General features: G+C 41.8%; 1 protein-coding gene across 2 annotated transcripts in view; it reads right to left on the reverse strand.

The window, feature by feature from the left end:
* Positions 1 to 6,167: 6,167 nt before the first annotated feature.
* The window catches only part of DERL1 (derlin 1), a 28,939-nt gene continuing 8,891 nt past the window's right edge, over positions 6,168 to 26,215 (reverse strand). Inside the window, exons 2-8 of one of the 2 annotated variants that reach the window (XM_054497458.2) lie at positions 23,339 to 23,450; positions 17,765 to 17,829; positions 16,495 to 16,521; positions 15,504 to 15,599; positions 14,268 to 14,320; positions 12,028 to 12,138; positions 6,168 to 8,422 (exon numbers count right to left, since the gene is read on the reverse strand). In XM_054497458.2, coding sequence (XP_054353433.1) covers positions 8,284 to 8,422; positions 12,028 to 12,138; positions 14,268 to 14,320; positions 15,504 to 15,599; positions 16,495 to 16,521; positions 17,765 to 17,829; positions 23,339 to 23,450 — 603 coding nt within the window. In that variant the 3' untranslated portion in view covers positions 6,168 to 8,283. Of the gene's footprint in view, positions 8,423 to 12,027; positions 12,139 to 14,267; positions 14,321 to 15,503; positions 15,600 to 16,494; positions 16,522 to 17,764; positions 17,830 to 18,490; positions 18,515 to 23,338; positions 23,451 to 26,215 lie in introns of those variants that run through there. The other variant, XM_054497460.2, reaches the window with a different exon arrangement.

Here is a 26,215-nt window from a genome sequence, read left to right on the forward strand (position 1 = left end):
CCTGCACGGCCACATCACCTTCTCCTTTCTACATGCCTATGTTTTCTCCTCTTCTGTCAAATCTCTTATAGGACACTTGTCAATGGACTCAGGGCCCACCAGGATAATCCAGGATGACCTCTTCATCTCAAAATCCTTACCTGAATGACATCTGCAAAGACCTTTCGTTTTCCAAATAAGGTCATATTCATAGGTTCTGGGAATTAGGACATGTATATGTCTTTTTTTTTTTTTTTTTTGATAGTATCTCACTCTTTCACCCAGGCTGGAGTGCAGTGGCATGATCACAGCTTACTGCAGCCTTGACCTCCTGGGCTCAAGCAATCTCCCACCTCAGCCTCCTGAGTAGCTGGGACCACAGATGTGCACCACCACGCATGGCTAATTTTTTGTATTTTTTGTAGAGCTGAGGTTTTGCCATGCTGCCCAGGCTGGTCTTGAACTCCTGAGCTCAAGTGACCTGCCCTCCTTGGCCTCCCAAAGTGATGGGATTACAGGCATGAGCCACCATGCTCAGCCTATATATCATTCAACACACTAGAGAGGGTATAGCAGAATTTGAGTAGTAGGTATATAGGAAATAATCTTAATTTTTTTTTTTTTTTTGAGATGGAGTCTCGCACTGTCGCCTGAGCTGGAGTGCAGTGACACGATCTCGGCTCGCTGCAACCTCTGCCTCCCGGGTTCAAACTATTCTCCTGCCTCAGCCTCCCAAGTAGCTAAGATTATAGGCACCTGCCACCACGCCTGGCTAATTTTTTGTATTTTTAGTAGAGACGCGGTTTCCCTATGTTGGCCAGGCTGGTCTCGAACGCCTGACCCCATGATCCTCCCGCCTTGGCCTCCCAAAGTGCTGGGATTACAGGCGTGAGCCACTGCGCCCAACTCTTAATTTTTTTAAAACAAAATCCACCTGCTTCCCTGACCTAGAGTCTTGCTCTGTATCTGGTGAAGAACTCTGATGAGCCTTTCTATGGCGGGTAGGTCCGACTTGCTGCAAGGCTTTTGTTTGACTGAGTACAGAGGTTTGGGGCCAGAGAGCTAAACTGACCAAGACATTAGAGGGAGAGGCCACACGGGGGAAGGATTTGGAGAAGAAAGGGAGGGAGCCAGTTGATAGCTAAAATGAATTTAGGTTATAAAATGTATTCATTTCTTCAACAAATATTTATCTCAAAAAGCTCACTCATGCCAAGCTTTCTGCTAGGTGTTAAGGATGTGATGATGAATGGGACAGACACAGCACCTGCCCTCAAGCATGGGAAGTCCCTTTCCCTGTGATGTTCAGTGTCAACGCTCTCCACCCTCTCCCCCAAAATCTTCAGCAAAGCACACATTGCTTGCAAATGCTCAGTAGACGAGCTAGACTGAGGAGACAGAAGGAAATACTATCTTGTCCTGGGCTGGAAGGAGGCAAAGCCAGAGGCTCCTCACAGGAGGCCCAACATGTGGCTTGCATGCTCTAGTGGGCCAGGTAGGGCTCTTTAGGCAGCCAGCATCCGTTTCCTCCTTCTTATGGCAAGAGCACTTTGATTTGCTTTTGGAAAATTGCCTCTCTCCTGTTGAGGGTAGCCATAATGGGACTGTCAGTCAAATGTTTTTCCCTGCATTCCTAGCCACAGGAGAGGCACCAGGTCCAAGCTGGGTCAGTGTCTTGGGAGTCAAATCCTAAAAGGGAGAGATACAAGAATAGAATCAAAGATGAAGCTGGTTTAGCCCAGCAAGATATGTGATGAGATCAATGCCTACTGCCTGGCTCCCTGGTCCCCCATCCATGTGAGGGTTCTCAGCAGGCCCTTAGAATCTGTGAGCTATTCTATATCCTTCCAATAAATTATCTTTTGCTTAACTTAGCGAGGGTCCTTTTTGGGTACCTGCAATCAGAAAACCCTACCTGATGCCTGTGATCATGAAAAGTCCCAATCCCTCCTCCCCAGTATGGGGTCTGGGCACCTCCAAGAGAAAACTGGCTTAGAGCAGATGAGGGCCTGGCTGTGGAGACAGAGGCACCTTGTTAAATCCTTAGAGCCTACTTCTACATCAAGACAGTAATGATCAAAATCCAAAGGCTCCCTTAAGCTAACAGTGACTGCCCTTAACCACCAAGGACACTTAGTGCCAGCCCTCAGGAAAAGGCCAACACACTGACAGAAAAGAGAGATCAGATTCATCTGGGTCAGGTTAAGGCTTCAAATGACACACTGAGCTCAGTAAACATTTCCTAAGCAATCCTTACGCCTTGCACCTAGATTTAATTCTGTACTCCCTGTGGGTCTCTCTGGCCGTGATGACATGGTAGGGGTTTCTCCTTCTCTCTAAATACACGTGAATTTGTACGAGCCACTGGGGAATTCCTTGGGGGAGAGAAAGCTAAATTTATACCTTCAATTAATCTTCCCAAGTGTTCTTGCCTGCCTTCACTCTGTACCAAGTCTCCTTTTGCCCAAATCACCCCAGTACTCATACCCATTAGCAGATTACACACTGCAGATAGAAGCTGCTTTGCTGCTCATTTATTTTAAGTATTTTAATTTTGAGTCCATTCTTCCCATTATCTCTAACCTGTTCTAATACCCTGTTCCAGGGATTATGATTCCCTTAGATGAACAACAAAAAAAACATTCAATGCTCCTGGGAGACTTGGCCATTATTAGCTCTCTCCCTAAGCAGGACAAATTCCTACACAGGCCAAATTTCAGTTCAGTGCAAGAGACACTTAAGCACCTGTACGTGGCAGGCCTGTGCTACGCACTGGGAAACAGCTATAAATAAGATGCCGTCCCCGTCCTGAGGATGGTTACAAGCCATGGGAGGGATATTAAGCAAATGATCACAGGTGGAACAAGCGTCAAAGGCAGAGATCAGCGTGCCAGTGGCTACGTGAGAAGACATTTCACCTTGCCTGCAGGTCTAATAGCCCTCTCCTTGATGAAATGACGTTTAAACTGGGCCCTAAATGCTGGTGATAGAATCAAGAGAATTGCTTCTTCTTCACTGGGGCCTTCTGCAAAGCTGTTCCCATTTCAGGAAGACATCATATTTTAAAAGTTCATTTTCATTCAAGTTGATGGATTTGGAGCTCACAATGTTTTTTCCACAGAAATATACTTACAAATAGTGGCCAGGTTTCCAGGTTAGGATGCCAGCACCTAATTATCTACAATGGCTGCAGCACCAACAGCCAGAAATAGCATTTTACCCAGCTTGTGTGTGAAACACAGATCCCAGCCCTGATCGCCAATGGAAACCCCTTCGAGAAAGCCCTCCTTTTCCTCACTGAGTGCCAGCAACTCTCTGTCTGCGAGGTCCCTCCAATCCAGTCCCCAATCCCACTGCCTTTGTTTAAACCGACTCTTCCCTTAAACCTGCATCACAGCAACCAACACAAAATGTGGTCATCTTATCTCATTTCTCCTCTCCCCAGCCTTCTCCCTCTACTCCCCACGGGGCAGCCAGCTACTTTTTTGTTTTTTGTTTTGAGAGGAAGTTTCACTCTTGTTGCCCAGGCTGGAGTGCAAAGGTATGATCTCAGCTCACTGCAACCTCCGCCTTCCAGGTTCAAGCGATTCTCCTGCCTCAGCCTCCCGAGTAGCTGGGATTACAGGCATCCGCCATCAGGCCCGGCTAATTTTTTGTGTTTTTAGTAGAGATGGGGTTTTGCCATGTTGGCCAGGCTGGTCTCGAACTCCTGACCTCAGGTGATCCACCAGCCTCAGCCTCCCAAAGTGGTGGAATTACAGGTGTGAGCCACCACACCTGGCTGCCAGCTACTTTTTAAAGACCAAACACGAAGGCCTTTCAATGTTCCCCACTGCCTGCAGATTGAAGTTCAAGCAATCACACAAAACGGTTTTCCTGATACAAGCCCCGATCTATCTTTCCAACCCCTTTCCCTGCCACTCCCTACCTGTATTCTACAGGTCCGGGCACACGGTTCTCTCTTCCCAAGTTTCTGCTCTTGCTGCTGCTGTTTCTAAATCCACCCAGAACGAGTGGCTTCCTCCATCTTGACCAGAACTGTCCATCAATCTTTCAAGACCTAGCCTCTCATCCAAGAAATTTACTTCCTTTTATTCTGGTAGTTTGGTGAATTGTATTATAATGACTTGTTTGCTTATTAAACAAATATGAGTCCCTACAATGGGCCAAGCTGACTGCCTCAGTAGAAAGGACGCATCGTGAAGACAGAGACATTGTCTATTTGCATCTGCTTTGGTTTCCTTCACTGAAAAGCCGCAACAGAGGTTCATATCCTGTCTTTGGCACCTTCTAGCTTTTTTTTTTTTTTTGATATGGAGTTTTGCTCTTGTTGCCTAAGCTGGAGTGCAATGGCACAATCTCGGCTCACTGCAACCTCCACCTCCTGGGTTCAAGTCATTCTCCTGCCTCAGCCTCCCGAGTAGCTGGGATTACAGGTATACGCCACCACACACAGCTAATTTTTGTATTTTTAGTAGAGACGGGGTTTCTCCATGTTGGTCAGGCTGGTCTCGAACTCCCAACCTCAGAAGGTCCACCCACCTCGGCCTCCCAAAGAGCAGGGATTACAGGTGTGAGCCACCGTACCTGGCCACTGCCTGATTTTAATCAAGACACTTGAAGCTTCAGTTTCCTCATGTGGAAAATGGGGATAATACTATTTCACAAGTTTGTTTAAACACAAGTTCCCAAATCCAACTGAACGTCAGAATCAACTTCAAAAGTGTGTAGAATAGGAATGAACCAAGATACCTGCATTTTTTTTTTAAATCTCAAGTTTAATGCTTATGTATAGCCAGATTTTAAAAACCATAAATTGGAGGCTTTTTCATAAAGTACCTGGCACATTAATGCCCAGTGCCCAGGTGTGCCCCTGAACATGGCGTTCCTACTGGAACAAGCAGAGTTGATGTGAGATAAGGGGACCATATGGGAAGGAGCCTAGGTTTAAACCACACATATAAATCATGGGAAAGGCTGGGCACCGTGGTTCAGGCCTGTAATCCCAGCACTTTGGGAGGCCGAGGCAGGTGGCTTGCCTGAGCTCAGGAGTTTAAGATCAGCCTGGGCAACATGGTGAAACTCCATCTTGACCAAAAATACAAAAAATTAGCCAAGTGTGGTGGCACACACTTGTGGTCCCAGCTACTCAGGAGGCTGAGGTGGGAGGATCATTTGAACCTGGGAGGCAGAGGTTGCAGCGAGCCGAGATCATGCCACTACACTCCAACCTGGGTGACAGAGTGAGATCCTGTCTCAAAAAAACAAAGAAAGAAGAGACAGAGAGGGAGAGAGGGAGAGAGGAAGGGAGGGCGGGAGGGGGAGGGGAGGGACAGGGAGGGAAGGTGGGAGGGAGGGTGAAGAAAGAAGTAAACACAGGACATGGTATTCCTGGCCAATTCTGATCACCAGTCACTCTGGAAGGCAAACAAGTAAACTGCCAGTAAACCCATTTGCTCAGCCCAGCCTTCTAAGATACAAACAGTATAAAGTCCAGAAAGGAGTAACTTCTCCCAAAGGTTAGTTATTCAGTGTTGTTACTGCTGAAAGTCTAAGAGGGGCAGGGACCTCAGAAACAGAGTTGGCAATAAACGAAGATGTTGGCAACTGCAACATTGCCTATTATTAGATCCATGTCATTCAAAAGGTAGCTTAGAACACAATGATACTGGCAATGTGTCCTTCTAAATAAGCAGGATCTTTTTCTATTGCTTCAGTATTTCCCCAGTAATAGAAGAGGGACATACATACAACCTGGTTCCTGTCACCTCACCTTGTGATGAGTGAAGTTGGCCTGTCGAAGTCCCAAGATACAGACTGGGATGTTCACCCTCGAGGAAAAAAAAAAAAAAGGCTCAGGAATGTCATGGCACCTGCTGTCTAGTCTGTGTGTGCCTTATGAGGAAACAGGATTAAACTAATTTTATAAAGTTCCAGGGCTCAGATCCATGGGTAGAAGCTATAAAAATGCCATAAAGCATGCTACAATCAGATATGACTGCTCACTCAAAGTTAGCAAGCATCCTCCTTCATTAAAATGAAAACCCAGGAATTCTGCATCCAGGAATTAATCCAGCAAAATATACTGGGTACTTCCTAAATGCTCTTCAAGAGATAACTGGTTACACAAATTATGTGATATCTAAGAGACAGCAGAGCAGGGACATGGAAACTTAACACAGACAACCTTCAAGTTGCACATTTTAATTTACAATTTTTACCAATAAAAAGGATTAGTTTACAAAAAGGGAAGTCCTTTATACAAAATAAGGATTTTTTTTTTCCATTTGTAAAGAGAATCCACTGTCATGTTTTGCCTTGTCAAGTCAAAACTCAAATAGCTTGTTTTGGTAAAATTATTCCAGAAAGATAATCCAGACAAAATCAATAACGTCATCAGCTTCCTAACCATGTTTAAGAGGAATAACTTCATGAACATTTTGCCCTGAACTGAAGAGTTCTAAATACTTGTAAACCTTTAGGAAAAAAAGACTGCTCACAGGCAGCTGACTGGTAAGAGGGTACACCAGAGACTCCAGGTCACTCACTGTCAGAATATTCTTGTACATACAATGAGTCTCCACGCCTGTACAATGAGTGTACATGCAACATAATTGGAGTAATGGCCTCTAAAATTTTACAAGTAAACTTTATTGTGGCCACAGATCAACAACAAAACATATGACGGTTAAGGTTCAGACTCTCCCCACCTATTTTATCATATAAATTAAATATGGAGAGGTACACACAAACTCTATTCAAAATGAGAAGTTGTTTGCCAACTCTCATTTCCTAGGATAACACACATCACATTGCTTAAGAGCGGGGAAAAGAATAGTCATACTGTTAGAGCACAGTGTTTCCTGAAAAGAAACTGATCAAAACGTTTGAAGCCTTTTTAGTTGCCTCAAAGTATGACGGCCACTCAATACTGCTCCTAACAGTCTGCTTTCAGATAACGTCATAAAATAAAATAACTGTGTGAAAAGCCACGGCCTTCAAAAAAACTTTATTTGGTTATGAGCCAAGCTCTGACAGGAAAAGCCCACCTACGAAAAAAAAGTTGTGGGTATTTAAGCTGGTCTGATTCACAGAGCTTATACATTCATGACTCAAAATAACACACCCTCAAACCCAAATGATTCTAAAGCCATTTCAACCTTAAATCATGTTATTCCCTTAGATGTGCTTACATTAGCTTTAAAACATGATCTATGTGCAGAGAGGAGCTGCACCTTCCTCACGATTAATTCAAACATGACCAAAAAATGGGGGATAGGCAAAAAAATGACATTTAAATAGTGTATGAGGATCTCTCCTCCTTTACTCAATGAACACATATCCAGAATGAGATTGAAATGGAATCAATGCCCAGGAGCCTCTCAAAGAGAGCATCTCCCTGTAGCCAACATGATCTGGATCCTCCTAACACAAAGCAACCCAACTACTCTGGCTGCACAAAGCCAGTATGCCCTACATATGAAATGCAAAGGGGTTGCATCTCCCATGGTTTAAACCTAACCCATGTTAGATGCAACTCCACTACAGTCTTGATCACTTAACTCAGGAAAAAAACACCCAGCAACCACCCTCATATCTCATTAATACCAATCTGTGGCCCTCACTGACTCAGTGGTACTTTTTTATAAAAACATCTGAAGAGGTGGCAAACGGTTACAACGGATGTCAGGTCGAAGCAATTCCAAAAGCTGAGAAAGCACTTCATCCGCTGCTTCAGTCTTCTCCCCCTATTGCTACAGTTCTGCCACCAAAGGGGGAAAATTACATGAATATGATTGTTGTGACCAAGCCTTGGCAAAAGTCAATAAATAACAGAACCTGTCAAGGGCAGAGCAATTTTATGGGCAACCTCTTCTAGTTGCAAATGTGGGGGTTGGGACAAGCGGGAGGGAGGCATGTGTGCAAGAAAGAGATAAGGGTCCTTTTGAGAAGGGTTTGGTGACCCAGCCCCAGCTCCCCAGCTCAATGCCAGCAGACTAGGACCCGCTAAAACCCATTATTCAGACGGAAAGGGGAGAAGAGAAGACACCAAAAAATGTAGTCAGTTTTGCAATTTGCACAGTTGGTATTTGTTCTTCACAGCAGTAAGGACTTGAATGAGAATCGTGAAACTTGTGGAACACTTATATTTTTCTTCAGGATTTAAGAAACTTTGTCTCGTACTGAAAGACTACATTCAGTGTGGGTCAGGTCCAACAGTGTTAGCCAGAACGCGGTTGTTAAGCGCACCCAGCACTGGGAGGAAATGTGGCTTGAGAGGAGCGGCTGCCCAAGGCCGCCCCTTCACTGGTCTCCAAGTCGAAAGCCCTGGCCCCAGTTGTGTCTCCCGCCTCCGCCATTCTGATCAGCAGCTCGCCTCATGCTAGCAGGGGGCACACCAAATCCTGATACTCCTCCTCTCCTACTGGGCAGCCAGCGGTACCTGGTGCAGAAAGACGGGGACACAAAGGCAGAGAAGAGAACAAAGTCACTTCCACATAGTTATCTGACCTCCGAGAACACCTCCCTCTCCTGCTGTTCCCATGGCACTTGTCATGTTGAAGGCGGCGAGGGACAATGTCTTATTTAACTTTGTCTTTTCTGTACTCAGCTCCATGACCTGACCACAGACGGCATTCGTTTTTCGTGTTTCTTAAATGTATTCAGATTTCAGCTAAATTCACACTCTGAACGTTTTTTTCTCTGCTTATAAAAGTAACCCATGCAGAACAGTATGGAAACAAAAATATTACACCCACAAGCCCAGCAACCAAAGAATGACTGATAGCATCTTGGTATATCTAAATATGGCTCAAACTGGATCAAAGGATACAAAATACATTCACTTTCAAAGGCCAAATCCACAGCCTGCGTGTTTGAGCCTTGCACAGCATTTCTAAAAGGCTCTCAGCTGAGCCCATCAAAGGAGACGGGGGAAGAAGGCTTTCTATGTTGGAAGTATGGGTATGTTTTAAAATTTATTCAGACTCTGCCTTCCAGGTACATTCGTCCCTTCTCACAGATGGTGGGAGAGCTGGGGCCCCAGAAAGTTAGATGATTTCCCACCTTAGAATTAATAAACTAAGAGTTCACGGAACAGCTAAGAGAACTTAAACCCAAGCCTACACTCTCAATAGTATTTTCCAACTATTTCCCATCCTTGACTCTTTTATTAGTAAACTGAGAATGTGTTTAAACCTATTCCACTTAGCAGATCCTAATGTTTAAAATTTTGCTTGAAGGCAGAGAGCATGTTCTGATACCTCCACTTAAACCCTTCTTGGCAGCAAGAGTAAGTCATGACAGGTGACTTGTCCACAGCAGAAACCCTGAAGAGGACAGGCTTTATACCTGACCTTATACTAGAGCAGTTACTATGTGAATTTACTCAGTGAGCATTACCTTACACTAGGTGCTGCCTGCTTATAAATTCATCTGATCTTCACAACAACCCCATGAGGTAGGCATTACTATTACTCCTGTTTTATAAACAAGAAAATTGAGCCAACACTGAGTGAAGCGCTTCAAAAGTGACAGGATTCCAACCTAGTCAGCCTGGCTCCAGAGCCTGCGCCCTGCACTACTTGTTATACTACATGCCTCCTGCCTGGGAAGGGACAGCAGTCAGTGACTGGAGTCTGTTTACATCATATTCGATACCTTCATGCCTCTTCCCAAAACAGACAACAACTCGTTTTTTTTTTTTTTTTTTTGAGACGGAGTCTTACTGTGTCGCCAGGCTGGAGTGCAGTAGCATGATCTCAGCTCACTGCAACCTCCACCTCACGGGTTCAAGCGATTCTCCTGCCACAGCCTCCCGAGTAGCTGGGACAACAGGCGCCCGCCACCATGCCCAGCTAATTTTTGTATTTTTAGTAGAGCCAGGGTTTCACCATGTTGGCCAGGATGGTCTTGATCTCCTGACCTCATGATCCGCCCCTGTCGGCCTCCCAAAATGCTGGGATTACCAACGTGAGCAACCACGCCTGGCCAAAAGCCCCTTTTAAACACAAAATTTAGTGTGTACAGAGAAGATATAACTACTCTAAATGGAATGGAAAATGGTGATACAAATGTATCAGCATTCCATTTAGAAAAGCAGTTATACCTTCCTATACTCACCTCCTCCATTTTAAACAAATACAGCTTTACCATTAAATCAAAATGTATTTTACAAGTGCTGGTTTCTCAACATCCATGCCTTCTGGTACAATAATATTCCTCCAAAGTACATAATAAAATAGAACACTTGCAGAAGGCAATGCTAGGGCTGTCTTGCTTTGCTACTCACTCTAAGACAATATGGAAGCCATCTCCACTACTTAAGTAGCTAGTGAAATTAAATGCAAATAATTAGTATAAAAAGATACCCAATTATACATAATCAACAAAAATTTATGGTAATTTCAAAGCAGTTACTGCTTTTGCAAGGAGCTATATTTTGTCATCTGATCTTTATGCAAAATTTAGCAGAAGGACTTCCACCAACAGAGAAAGTTCAAGTGGAAGGCAGGCTCCAGGGCTCTGCTGATTTTGCCACTAGAATCTTGTATCCTGTGTTGCCCACAACTGAGAAGTAACTACAAGCCGTTAAGTTAGAATATGGCCATTTAAAGTAAAGTAACTGTTGGCTGCCCCCCAAAAGCATCAAGCTTTTTTTAATTGATGCATCTGCCATCCTACTTGATAAACCTAGATCAGAAAGCCAAACCTGCTGTTATTATGTCCTTTGATAATTAGAAACCAGATTGGTCATTTGTTTTTTTAGCCTGAAGGCAATTCAAGGCTCAGAAGAGAAACAAGTTTCTTTTTATTCTCTTAAAGAAAAACACACACACCACAACCACCAATATGGTATATCTCTGTATATTACAATTCACAATTTGAAAAGTCTTTGAAAAACATACCCCTATCCTATAAAAGGAAGGGAGAAAGAGGAGGCCTGCTCAAGTTTTACTGCCCTCACTGATCCCTTAGAGGAATGACAGAACTGCAAAACATTAAAATTAGCAAGATGTGGAAGGGTTTGGTTTGTTTGTTTTTTTAAAGCTTTCAAATGCAAGCTATTACTGCATATCCCTGATATGAGATCAGGTGTGATTGTCAGGCAGGCTGTGACACCCAGATGGTGATTTAACTGGCCCCTTCTTTGACAGCCTTTTGCCTCACTGACAGAACGGTCACACGACTATTACATGTTTCTGGGTGTGTGCGCGTCTCCTCTCAGCTCGTCAAAATCCTGCTCTCCCACCCCTACCTTTAGGAATATGGCAGCTAGCTTTACTTACCGAGAACCCACTACTGTGCTTCCCAACAGTGTATCTTACCTCATGCCGTCCTGTGAGACAGGGGCTTCCCCCACAATTTACAGGCTTGCAAACTGAAGCTTGGAGGTTTGATTAAGTAACTTTCCCAATATAAAAACTATCTGAGGGGACTGGGATTCAAACCCAAGTTTGTCTCAAAAATCAAAGCTGTTGCCCTTACCATCCCACTTCAGTAAACCCTAAAAGCAGATAAAGAGCACAAACTCCCAGGGGGTTGGGACTATACAAACCTCAAGTCTCTCATTTTAACTCTGAACAGTCCTGTAAAATGTCTACTCCATAGTATTTAATATAAAAATGTTTAAAATTGCTGACCAACACGCTAACTTACCCTTCCTTGGGCAAAATCATGGGTAAAAACTGATGGGCCAAGAAAAGACTCCCCACTATCCTGTGACTCTGCCCATTCCCCAGCCCACTGTTTCGCACTCTGGAGTTGCATCAGGTCCCTCAGCAGGCTCAGTGAGCTGAGATGCCTCCTGTAATGTTGGAATCTAGTTGTCAGTGGTCCCTGGCTAAAAGAGTAACAAGAAGGCAACTGAGCCTAGGCTTTAATCCCTAACTTCCTGTGACTGTGTGACTAGGGTAAGTCATTTGTTGCCTCAGGTTTCTCCATCAGATGGGGCATAGGGGTAAATCATACTCCTCATGGAGCTCTCATTAGGATGCACTAAGAACACAGGCAGTAAAATGTTAGATGAGACAGGACAAAAACACTTACAAAAACTGAGGTGTGGATAGAAAATTTCTTCCTCCCAAGTCCATTGGGTATCTGAACATTAGGAAAAAATAAAGATGTCCAACCAGATTTCCAATAAGCTCATTGATTACCCTGCAAAGAGAGCCAAATGAGTTTAAAGACATTCAAGCAATAGAGATGCACCAAGTTTTAACTAATAGCGTAAGGAAAAGAGCCTTCAAGGAAACCCATTTAGTCCCTGGGAATCTGTGAGAGCTGACAATGAGCCCTTTTGTAGTCTGGGTGGCAAATGCATTCTGAGGGAGACGGGAAATCAGTCCTGCTGAACCAATGAGGCCTGCCGCTCTTCAAGGCCAGCAGCCCCTCTGACATCTCTTTCAAGCACCAGCCCATCCTCAAAATATTGTTTTTGCTACTTCCTGTCTCAAGAGTTGGGGAAGTTGCAAAGCATGCTTCTGAATGCTTTCGGTCATGAATATTGTATTTATAAAATGTGGGCAAACATGAAGGCTACCAAGAGAGAAGCACGGGAGTAAGGAAAAGAGGAACAATAAATGCCTGTTCCCCCTTTCCTGGAGCCATTAAGCGCTTCTCCCTTGCCTCTTGTACCCTTGAGTGTAAGACACCACAGACATCACTTAGGAAAGCCGACTTGCACCCTGAAATCAACGCTGACCTTCTTTAGTTTTCCCTTGGCTTACATACAGGTCACCTCAAGAGTGTATAGATCTACTGTTACTATTACATATCCTCTTTGTCTTCACCTGCAACATGATTCCCATCAGGGGCAAATCAACACCTGCAACTACTTCAGACTTCACCTTCCTGGGTGGAAGAGCAGCTTTACCAAGTTCAGAACATGCTTTGCTCTAAACAGTCTGCTCCATTCATTCACTTCTCCCCAACAATATGCAGAAGAAGTCAGGATCACACAGAGCAAATATGTCAGACACATGAAGAACCAGCAGTATAAAAATGGATTGAAATATTAAAAGTAGTTTGTAGTATAAGAAATCGGAGCTCTGGCTGGGTGCAGTGGCTCATGCCTGCAATCCCAGCACTTTGGGAGGCCAAGGAGAGCGGATCATTTGAGGTCAGAAGTTCAAGATCAGCCTGGTCAACATAGCGAAACCTCATCTCTACAAAAAATACAAAAATTAGCTGGGTGTGGTGGTGCAGGCCTGTAATCCTAGCTACTCGGGAGGCTGAGGCATGAGAATTGCTTGAACCTGGGAGCAGAGGTTGCAGTGAGCCAAGATCGCGCCACTGCACTCTAACCTCAGTGACAGAGCGAGACCCCATCTTGAAAAAATAAATAAGTAAATAAATAAACAGAAAAAATGAAGAAATGGGAGTTCTTAGAGAAGTTGCATCTTGGTATCCTCCCTTTAAAATTCTGACTGGATAAATTAAAGGTATTCCTATGTCTAGCTCTAATTCCTGACCAATAGACTAGATATTCGACCCTGGTTGGCCAAAAGTTCTGTATTATCATCCAGGCATGGTGGCTCATGCCTGTAATCCCAGCACTTTGGGAGGCCAAGGCAGGCAGATCATTTGAGGTCAGGAGTTTGAGACCAGCCTGGCAAACATGGCAAAGCCCCATCTCTACTAAAAATACCAAAAAAAAAAAAATAGCCAGGCATGGGGGAGGGCGCCTGTAATCCCAACTACTCAGGTGGCTGAGGCAGGAGAATTGCTTGAACCCATGAGGCAGAGGTTACAATGAGCCAAGATCGCATCATTGCACTCCAGCCTGGGCAACAAAAGTGAAACTTCGTCTCAAAAAAAAAAAAAAAGTTCTGTATTATCAAACCACTTGCAAAATTATATCCTATCTAAGAATCTGGATTTCTATGACCAATCGGCAGTTTCCAAGGCATTCTGGAAATGCCTTAAGAATATAAGACATAGTGATTTTATACATAGCTCTTAGAGGAGTCAACTCAGACAAAAATTAGGTCTCTGTTTGCCCAATCAGAATAGTGAATCCAGAAATACATATTTATTCCTATACTATACACATAGGAACATACTGTGTGTAACAATAAGTTAACAAAATCACAACCATTCAATGTTAAATATGCTTAAAGCCCTGCAATCTAATCAATTCAATCGAAGTGAAATTATTCCATAAGTATAAGGTTCTAATGCGTCAATGTTGAGATTCTTTAAAGTTGTATAAAGGTTAGAGAAAGATAAAAACTAATGGAAATTTTCCAAGGATTAGTTTCCAATTAAATAAATCTAATATCACTTACGAGCCTCCGATGATATAGTTGAATCCAAGGATAACCCAGGGTAAATAGCAGGCCTAGGATGGAATGAATATATGCAAATGTGAGTAGCCACACCTGACGAGGACACAGCTACTACAGGGACTAAAGTGGGTAAGGATACACTGACAAGGGCTTTATATAAATCCTCTGGAAGGTCACTGCAAAATTTCTCAGATCAATCTAGCATTATTCCCACTATACTTAAACCTTCCTATCCAAAACTAGACTTAATTGTGTATTTGTAACTGGAAGGACACAGTACTTTGCCCACAGGTCTGATGCAATACAGGCCCTGCTGAATTGCTATAAACAAACAGCTTCAAAAAGCAGATGAGTGTCCTACAGATGCTACTAAAAGCAAGGCCCATAAGAGAATCACACTAAGATTCCAGCCAACAAATTGTTACAAATAAAATAAACATACCCCATCTTTTTAGGTTCTTTTTTTATATATCTTGCAAAATTCCTCTGAATTTTTATCTCATTAAGCATTGATATCTTAAACTAATACTCTCCCAAATAAGAAAGCTCTCCAGATGAACTCAACATTTGAGCCCCTTACCAAATCCAAGACATCATACCAAGAGCTAAAGGAGTTGCAAGAAACTTCACAACTAGGAAAGAGAGGGTTATACTTAAATAACTTTATAGCTACATGTGCTAAGTACTAAAGAGAAGCACAAAGTATTGAAAAAGCCCAAACGTAAGACTAATTCTAGGCAGGAGATTCAGGAAACATGTTCAGTTCCAACTCAAATTAAGAACGGGTAGGATTTATACGAAGAAGAGAATCAAGATGTTACAGGTGGGGAATTGTGAAAGAATGTACAAAGAGAAGTGTTTGGGGGTAAAAACAATCTGTTTCAGCTACAGTATAAAGCAAATAACAGGGAACGAGGGAGAGATAAGAACAGATTTTTAAAGCAGGGTTTCACATGAGTTATCTCCCCTTCTCTCTAACACAGACACATAAGATCACTCAGGGACATATCCTTGAGAGGCCCGAGGTACAGAGGGAGTGAAGAAACAAAGGCCAGCAACGGACTCCAGGTTGGCTAATTAAATAGAGCTGGGATTGAGGAGGGCAGAAAGGCGCTTGCCTATGGTACACTGCTCTGCAGTGACCTCTTCTGGATGAGTCAGAAAGTACATCTCTGGACTGAAGAGGGATTTCTGCAGACAAATGAAAACGACACTTTTCTAACCAAGGCAAAGTACCTTAAATCGTGTTCCAAACCAAAATGATACAATCATGTCTCTGTTCAGCTGGGCCCAGACATAAAGTACTGACATGATCAGAGGAATCATCAGCAACTGCAAAAGAAGTCAACATGTAAAAACCAGGCTCCAGAGGCACTTAAAAAAGGTGTACATCTACTATGCTTTTTACCCCCGCCTCTTCACAACAATCCTCACCTGGGTAAAGGGAAACTCAACTGATCAGAATTATAAATTGATCCTATTATTTATTATACAATGAATACTACAAAATCCTATAATAAAATACAACAAAACTATATTATTTTAGATGGATTCAGAAATGTAAGAGTCAAGCTCTGTTATTTACAAAAAGTAAGCAAAAAAGCATTACCATATAATCTCAATTTTTAAAAAACATCCATATACATGCCTAGAAAATACTAGACAACCATTATTGTCAACGTTCAAACACCAAAAAGAGGCCAGAAATGAGCAAGGAAAGCAATGATTTAGATAACTCATGTAAGATCTTCAAAGATTTAGCTGACTTAAGATCCTCAAAATAAAACAGCTATAGGCCAGGCACGGTGGCTCACGCCTGTAATCCCAGCACTTTGGGAGGCCGAGGCAGGCGGATCATGAGGTCAGGAGCTCAAGACCAGCCTGGTGACATGGTGAAACCCCATCTCTACTAAAAATACAAAAATTAGCCGGGCGTGGTGGCGTGCATCTGTAATCCCAGCTACATGGGAAGCTGAGGCAGGAGAATCACTTGAACCCGGGAGGAGGAGGTTGCAGTGAGCCAAGATCAAGCCACTGCACTCCAGCCTGGGCAACACAGCAAGACTCCATCTCATAAATAAATAAATAAAACAGCTATAATTCTATAATTTCAAAATACCACATAATTAACCCCATAGTTAATGCAATTTCAACTTCTGACAAAGGCCACTAATAGTATATTTGAAACAAATAAAAGGGCAAATAGATAGTTTAAACGGACACTTACCTGCATATCCATTGCTAAGCCAGTAATCTTGGTTTGTAAAGTTAAAGATCAGACATAAAAAAGCATTCTGTACCTAGTCAAGACTGATGTGGTTATTTTCCTCCCATTTAAAAATTCACTTGGCCAGGTGTAATTTGGCTCATGCTTGTAATCTCTGTACTTTGGAAGGCCAAGATGGGAGGACTGCTTGAGGCCAGGAGTTCCAGACCAGCCTGGGCAACATAGCAAGACCCCATCACTAATTTATATATATTTTTTTTAATTAAAAAATTTTTAAAGTTAATTCCAGTGTTCTGAAGGAAAATACTTTTCTACAGTTCAGATTGCTTAAAACATTCCACAACACGAAGGTATCTAATCTTCATTATGCATATTCCATTAGACGATACTATGACAAGGACATAGTAGAAATCAACAGCTTCAGCATATGACTTAGTCTGGTCATCTGGCATCCTTTTTCTCTGCTATTGCATTTTAACATCTCTCCTTCAAATAAAGGATGAAGATGCCTGTAGCCTTTGAAGGAAATAATCATTCTACTTACATTCTCGGGACTCTATAGCATGGTTAAAGTCCAAAATATTTTTTTCCTTCCCTCAAAGGAGGAGAAAGGGCATCCACAGTGCCACATTTTCTGGCCCTCAGCCAAGTTTAAATGGAAGCTGAGCCCAAAGGCAATTTTGAGCTCACCAGTTTTGCACAGGACCTGAGACATCGAGAGCTGCTGCTGCTCTCACCATCTGTAAGAGTCCTGCAGTTGGAGGGGTGCTGACAACTGCTATTGATACAAAGCAGAGAAACGTACTGTGTCCCTTCCCAGAGCTGGGTGCTTCACAGAGGGACTGAATTACTATGTAGGACCCCAAGAGAAGGACAGCAATGAAGTCAGAAAAGGATGCTGGTTGTAAATTAATTTTCTGATAAGGACCACAGATTTCAAAAGCTGTCTCATGGCACGGACTCTCTTTGTGCCTCGGTCAACAAGCTGTCACACATGAGAACACAGAGAACTGGGAACAAGAAGAGGGAACAGTCATAAAACTACTCAACCAAAGGTGGAAAAAAATCCCACAAATGGTAAGAGAATGCATCACTCAAGGGCTATATGATTTACTAGTTTTTTTAAAAAAAACTTTAATTATTCTTATTAACTATAGTCAACCAAGATGCAAATATTGTAATTTGAAATGTTTATAGAATATGGTCTATCTCCCCAAACCTGGAAAAAAACTGGTTTATTTCTGGCCCAAAATCACAGACTGAAGGATACCACGATGCAAATCCAGTTAAAGAGGAGCATGAATAAATAGTCTGCTGGCCTCCCATCAAAAGCTCCTGGAAACAAAAACAAGCCAAATGTCATGGTTCAGAATTTCACAACAAAGTAACATCTACATAGAGAAACACTTCAAAAAGTTATAGAAAAAGCCACAATGAGAACATTTTAAAAACCACTCCTCTCTAGAAAAGTGAATTTTTTTAAATATCTAAACAATGTCCCCAATAAAGCCCTGAATCAAAGTTACCTGAGTAAGGTTAATCTATGCTCTCCTAACTGAATTCCAGTAAGTGACATGCTCTGACTACCACAGGCTAAAATAGACCCAGAGAAAGTACAGTCAATTCCACAGCTTCTCCCAAAGACCAGTGAGGCCCCCCAAGCTCCCTCCCAGCCTGTCAGCCTTTCCTTCTTGGCTCTCGCCGTGACCTGATGGCCGCATTCAGGATTACATGCTTGATCCCTGTCCTCCTCCACTAGACCGTAAGTTCTGTCAGAGGAGGAACCATGCCTGTTTTGTCTCCTATTGTGTCTCCCCCAGCATAGCTATGCTGGGAGGTACTTACCATTATTATCAGAAACACACATACACACACACAACCACCTGTACCACACTGGCCTTAGATACTGAAAAAGAAAGTCTCTGTCTTCCAAAGACTTACATTCTACCAAGGGAAAACAATGTGGGGGAAGGAGGGAATAAAGCGTCAGCCAAACCTTTCCATAGCCTCTGACTCAGTCCTCATACTGCATCTGGAAGGGAGAATGGAAAGACCTACGACCTGCTTCTTACAGATGCGGAGTTAAAGTCACATGACCAAAGTCATAGAGCTTGTTAGAACCAGAGTGACATGAAATTACTAGCACAGTGCTTGCCATATGCCTTACTGGGCAGAATATTCAACAATGGCCTCTCATATAAGCATGATTCCTAATGCCTTCAGTTAGAAGACTTAAAGAGAAGCAAAAAAAAAAAAAAGAAACAGAAATGACTGTAAGATCACTCTAGCTTGAAAGTTACTTTCCCTCCCCGTTCCACACCCCCTCACAGTTACATGATACAGCTAGTCAATTTAAAAAAAGAAAACCAACAAGTGTCAGTAAGGCAAAAAGATATATCTAAAAGAAAATAGGTTTCCAGCAAAAGTGTCTTCTACTCTCCTTTATTTCTCCCTTGATACCTCAAAGCACACTTCAGCCACAGTGTTAAGCAGGCCTAATGCTAGAGGATCACAATGATTAATCACAGCTGAAATTCTAACACACTTTCCGAATTTTAATAATAGCTGTGATTCTTTTGATGTGGCTTTGGCTGTCTGATTCCTAAGGAGTCTTTAGACTGAGTACTTAAAATATTGTAACCATACAAATTACAGCACTATATTATCTGACACGCTTGCAACTGCGAATTTACAAATTAACTGGTTTCAAATTACAGTCTTCCAGTTCAAATCAGAAACCTCATAAATAAGCCAACTCTGCTATATAACTAACAATTTAGCCAGGCAGGAAAATATTCAGGTGGCAAACATTTTGTCAAGATGTTAACTTAAAGCTGTGTGGTTGACAGAAAACTGGGGATCAGTGAACCTGGGTTCCAGTCCTAACTGCGTTAACTCAAAGAGCTTTGCAACTTTTGGGACATGTCACCACCACTCCAGATCACTGTTTTCTTATCTATGAAATAAGAGCGTTAAATAGAATGATCTCAAAAGTTCCTCTCTACACGTTCATAGCAGCTATTATTCACAATGGCCAAAAAATGAAACCAAGTCAAATGTCTATCAACTGATGACTGAATAAACAAAATGAGGTATATCCATACGATGGAATCTTAATGGTAATAAAATGGAATGAAGTACTGATACAGGCTATATGGAAGAATCTTGAAAACATTATGGTATGTAAAAGACGTAAGTCACAAAAGGCAACAAAATACTGTGTGATTTTAAGAAATGCCCAGAACAGGCAAATCTAAAGAGTCAATAAGATCAGCAGTTTTGGTCAGGTACAGTGGCTCACGCCTGTAATACCAGCACTTTGGGAGGCTGAGGTGGGTGAATCACTTGAGGTCAGGAGTTTGAGACCAGCCTGGCCAACATGGTGAAAACCTGTCTACTAAAAATACAAAAATTAGCCGGATGTGGTGGTGCATGCCTGTAGTCCCAGCTACTCAGGAGGCTGAGGCATGAGAATTGCTTCAACCCGAGATGCAGAAGTTGCAAAGAGCCAAGACAGTGCCAGTGCACTCCAGCCTGGGCGACAGAGTGAGACTCTGTCTCAAAAAAAAAAAAAAAATCAGTGGTTTCCTAAGGGTGCGGGGGAGGAAGGGATTAAATGAAAAGGGAGAATGGCTGCTAATGGTAGGGTTTCTTTTGGGGGTGGTGAAATATTATAAAAATGGGTGTGATAATGACTGTACAAATCTGTCAATATACTAAAAACCAATGAATTGTGTATACTTTAAACGGGTACATTGTACGGTATGTGAATTATATCTCAATAAAGCTGTTAAAAAATGCCTCTCAGTTCAAGCCTTTCAAAATGCTCTGTAGTTGTTAAGTAGGGAATGAGGGGGCAAGTTATAAAAATCAAAGCAAATAAAAGAGACCAGTGACCTAATAATCCCACAAATTTGTCCTAAATTGGTATTCAGGGAGAATAACATTACAATTTGTTGTATTACCTGACCAGGTAATAGGATTGGGTAAAGGGATTCAAAGCACAAGAAGACAATTAAAAATAAAAAGTGGCCATTGGCCAGGCGCAGTGGCTCATGCCTGTAATCCCAGTACTTTGGGAGGCTGAGGCAGGTGGATCACCTAAGGTCAGGAGTTCAAGACCAGCTTGGCCAACATGGCGAAATGCCATCTCTACCAAAAACACAAAAATTAGCCAGATGTGGTGGTGTGCACCCATAATCCCAGCTACTCGGGAGCCTGAGGCACGAGAATCACTTGAACCCAGGAGGCAGAGGTTGCAGTGAGCTGAGATCACACTACTGCACTCCCACCTGGGTGACAGAGTGAAACTGTATCTCCCAAAAAAAAAAAAAGTGGCCATGGAATTATTGCAATTTAGGTTTAACAACAGCATTAGAATTATGTTTTAAGTCCTTATAGTTCAGAGTTAAATTCTGAAATATTTACAAATGAAATGTCTGGCATTTTGCTTCAAATAATCAGGGGTGGAGGACAGCAATAGATATAAATAAAACAAGACTGGCTATGAGATAACTATTAGAGGTGATAACCATTAGATGGTTAAGGAGGGGTTCGTACTGACACACACCATGACAGGGATGAACCTTAAAAACATTGTGCTAAGTGAAAGAAGCCAGTCACCAAAGGACATATGAAATGTCCTGAATAGGTAAATCCATATACACGGAAAGTAGATTAGTGGTTGCCAGAGACTGGGAGGAGGGAAAGTGGGAGGTAGAGTGACTGCTTTGGCTTTTTTAGGGAATGATGAAAATGTTCTGGAATTAGATTGTGGTGATGGCTGCATAACATTGTGAATATACTAAAGACCACTGAATTGTACACCTTAAAATGGTTAAAATGATGAATTTTACGTTACGTGAATTTGGTCTCAGTAAAAAGAAAAAAGGTTCATTGACTTTTCCCTCCACTTTTGCATATGTTTGAAAAATTTTCCAGAATAAAATTTTAAATAACTGATCACAGATCATCCACACTTAATCTATTTTACTATTGATATAATGTTTACTATCAATATAAAATAATTACTCCAGCTGGGCACAGTGGCTCACGCCTGTAATCCCAGCATTTTGGGAGGTCAAGGTGGGCAGATCTCTTGAGCCCAGGAGTTCAAGACCAGGCTGGGCAACATGGTGAAACCCCATCTCTACAAAAAATACAAAAGTCAGCCAGGTGTGGCAGCTTAACACCCATACTTGTAGCTACTAGGGAGGGTAAGGTGGGAGGATCACTTGAACCCAGGCAGTCAAGGCTGCAAGGAGCCATGACTGTGCCACTATACTCCAGCCTGGGTGACAGAGCAAGACCTTGTCTCAAAAAAAAAAAAATTACTCTAACAAATTAATCCTCAATTAAGTTATACCAGAAAGGCAGACTGCTAAGCACTCAGTATCATTACGGGTCCAACTGGAACAAAGGAGAATAAAAATCACATATTCTCGTAGATTTAAAGATCAAACCCCTGATATGGTGGTGAGAGGCCTAGTTGTCAGTTTCACTTCTGCCAAGTTACTTCACTTCCTTGAATCTCCTATTCATCTTTTGGTAAAACTCAGGAAATAAACTAGGTTCCTCCCAATAGTAATATAATAGTCTGTGACCTTACACTTTGTATTAATACAATTTCTTTCTTTTTAAAAAGAACCTAAAAGCAAATGCCAATCTAAGGAAAAATGTTACTTCACATCAAATACCCATCCTACTATTTCCCTGCAGTGATGAGACTGATTCGCAATTCTCAACCATATGAGCACTGACTTACACTTAAGGGTAGTTCAGAGTTCTCTATCCTGAGGTAACAGCCAGCAAGTTTATAAAGTCCCTGAAGTCAGTCAGCCTTTTCAGTCATTTAAATTTAACAAAATTATATCCATATTGTAACACAGTGTATTGATGTATTGTTTCTTTAGTGTAAGTGACTCAGACAGCATATAAGGTATTGTAGGAAATAAATGACAATTCGGTAAGACACTTTTATGAAAAGATTTTTCGAACTTATCCATAATATTACGTAGGTTGGCTGGGCGCATTGGCTCACACCTGTAATCCCAGCACTTTGGGAGGCCGAGGCAGGCGGATCACTTGAGGTCAGGAGTTTGAGACCAGCCTGGCCAACAGGGTAAAACCCCGTCTCTACTAAAAATACAAAAATTAGCCGGGTATGGTGGCAGGTGTCTGTAATCTCAGCTACTCAGGAGGCTAAGGCATGAGAATTGCTGGAACCCGAGAGGCAGAGGCTACAGTGAACTGAGATGGCACCACTGCACTCCAGCCTGGGCAATGGAGCAAGACTGTCTCAAAAAAAAAAATAAATAAATAAAATAAAATATTACATTGGTACTCATACCTGATAAACTACCATATATTATTAAATCTTGGCTATATACTGTATTTTAGAGTTGAGTTTTTCAATTAGAGAATCAATCTAGGCTTTTAATTACATAAATTAATGTTTTTCAACCCCAATCTAGGAGACATATATACTCCAGCCCAATTCTGCACTGAAGGACAAGGACTGCTGCAAAAGAAATGAGACCATCAAAATAAATGAAAGGCACACAGCTCAGCCACTAAGGAGATGGACAAGACATGTCAACCTCTGATCTGCTACTTTTTGCATCTATAAAATGGTAACACTGCTACTTATACCTCAGGATGTTGTGAGGATTAAAAATTGAGTAAGCTAAGTGCCTGGTGCAGTCCTGGCACAGTCACCGAGCATTTACTATCCTTATGCAGCTTCTTTTTGTAATGCTAACTGCCCTCCAAATTCCTCCAAAGTAAACACATGGATTAGTAAATGAGAAATAAACAATGCTTAAAACAACTATGGGTAACATACCTGTTTCAAGTCGCGTAGAATAATGATATAAGAAATATAAATTGACCAAATAAAGAAATCCAGTTCCTGGACCCACAGGGAAATAAAAGGTGGCAGTGATTGGCCTCCAAATCTGTCCAGATCAAAATAAACACAGCTGTTAGTTTCTGTAAGCCTGGTTATTTCTTTCCCTTTTAACTAAACAAAATTAACCCCTGCAAAGCATCCTCCTCAATGAGAGGTATGAAAGTGATCCTACCAACACAACTCAAGAAAACAACTGAAGAAAAGTGTTCACACCAAATACAATCACATCACTTTGCAAATCGATGGAATAAAACGACATCATAAAATAAGCAACAAATATTTCTAAACAAGTTGAAACAAAATCAATACTATATGAGTATATGGTTAGTCTTTACTGAGATCAGGCATACAATTATGCCTACATCAAAAAATGAATTACAAAGGCTTAATTTCCAACAGTACAGTAATGCCTCTATTTAGGGAAAGAATATTCTGGAATGACAAACCTTGTCCAAAAATGCGACATTCAAAGGCAGAAGTAAAACAACAATTTTTTATTCAAACCAATGCACTAAATAGGCAATAGGGGCACTTTTTCTTTAAAAACATTTCCCTGAAAAAACAAACAAAACATAAAAAGGGTCTAAAGTAACAAGTAGGCCAGGTTCGGTGGCTCATGCCTGTAATCCCAGCACTTTAGGAAGCCGAGGCGGGCATATCACCGGAGGTCAAAAGTTCAAGACCAGCCAGGCCAACATGGTGAAACGCCGTCTCTAATAAAATTACAAAAATTAGCCAGGTGTGGTGGCGGGCGCCTGTAATCTCAGCTGCTCGGGAGGCTGAAGCAGGAGAATCACCTGAACCCAGGAGGCGGAGGTTGCAGTAAGCCAAGACCGCACCATTGCACTCCAGCCTGGGTGACAAGAGCGAAACGCCGTCTCAAAAAAATTAAATTTAATTTAATTAAAATAAATTAAATAATAAAGTAACAAGTAAGCCTCATTCCCAACCTCCAGTCTCCCAGTTCCAACAACAGCTGATCAGTGTCTTCTATTTCCTCTAAGAAATACATGCTACTATTACTCATTCTTCTTTATCCTACTCTATATGGCACAGTTTTATACCTTAGTTCATTCCCTACAAAATATTTTAATTGGCTTCATAGTATTCCTTGTATGTGAATGTCTAAACTTTTGTTTAAACTGTTACAATGCCACAATGAATATTCTTGTATATCCTCTTTATATGTGCATATACAGAATAAGTTCCTGTCAATAAATCTGCTAGAGCAACAGACATAAGCATTTATTTTGGTAGATACTGCCAAATGCCTACAAAAATGTTTGCTCAATTTATACTTCCTCCTAAAAAGTAGATGAATCCTGTCTTCTCTCCATACTCTCACCATTTCATGTATTATATATTCACCAATCTGAAAACTAATTTTTATTTGCATTATGAGAAGTCAAGCACCTTTTCATGTTTTAAAAACCTAAGCATTTCCTTTATTCATTTGTTCTTCTGGATTTAGATTTCTTTTTTTTCCCCCCCCGAGATAGGATCTTGCTCTGATGCCCAGGCTGGAGTGCAGTGGCATGATCTTAGCTCACTACAACCTCCACCTCCTAGACTCAGGTGATTCTCCCACCTCAGCCTCCCAAGTAGCTGGGACTACCGGCATGCACCACCACACCTGGCTAATTTTTATATTTCTTTGTAGACACAGGGTCTCATGATGTTGCCCAGGCTGGTCTCAAACTCCTGAGCTCAAGCGATCCACCTGCCCTGGCCTCCCAAAGTGCTGGGATTACAGGCATGAGCCATCGCACCTGGCTGCATTTCCTCATACATTATGAAATTTCTCTTTCTCATCATTGCAAGCATTTTCTGATCTGTCATTAGACTTTCATGGTGCTTTTGCCATATTTTGACATACAGAGGTTTAACTAAATGTAGGCAAATGTATCCATGATGTGTCATGTTTAGAAAGTCTTTTCGCTCCAAGAATGTAAGCATTCACGGTTTTATTTTAGCACTTTCAAGGTGCATCCAAGGAATGAGGAAGAGATCCAACTGTTTTTCTAAATGGTCACCCAGTTTTCCCAACCCCATTTACAGAGTAACCCACATTTTTTCCAATTATTTGAAAAACTACTTTCATTGAACATTTATACTCTAGTCTCTTTTATATTAAGGTCTACTTTAACACCATTCTGTTTGGAATTGGTTCCTATGCCAATATCAAGTTATTTTAATTTCTATTTTTTCTTTTTTTTTTTTTTTTTTGAGACAAAGTCTCAGTCTGTTGCTCAGGCTGGAGTGCAGTGTCGTGACCACAGCTCACTGTAACCTCAAATTTCTGGGTTCAAGCAATTCTCCACTCAGCCTCCCAAGTGGCTAGGACTACAGGCGTGTACCATCACACCTGGTTAACTTTTTTTTTTTTTTTTTTGAGACGGGCTCTCCCTATGTTGTCCAGGCTGGTCTCAAACTACCAGCCTCAAATGATGCTCCCACTTCAGCCTCCCAAAGTGCTGGGATTATAGGCGTGAGCCACTGGGCCTAGCCTAATTTCTATTCCTTTTATAATATATTTTAATAGCTGGTAAAGTTAAACAGCTAAATAATATCTCCCCCTTTTTTTCTTCGACAGTTGTCACAATTGTCTTGGTTAGTCTCAATATTTTATTTTTCTAAATGAATTAGAACCATTCTTTTATTATATCCATGTGATACTGATATAATTCCCAGCCAAGAAGTTTTTCATAGTTTTTAGAGTTGTCTATAGAGCTATCTCTTTCTATCTTTTTATACCTAACCACAAAAGCTGAGTATCTTACTGCCTACAATATTGAAAATTGAGCTTCAGCT

This window comes from Pongo pygmaeus, chromosome 7 (genome assembly GCF_028885625.2).
Source record: "Pongo pygmaeus isolate AG05252 chromosome 7, NHGRI_mPonPyg2-v2.0_pri, whole genome shotgun sequence".
Lineage (NCBI taxonomy): Eukaryota > Metazoa > Chordata > Mammalia > Primates > Hominidae > Pongo > Pongo pygmaeus.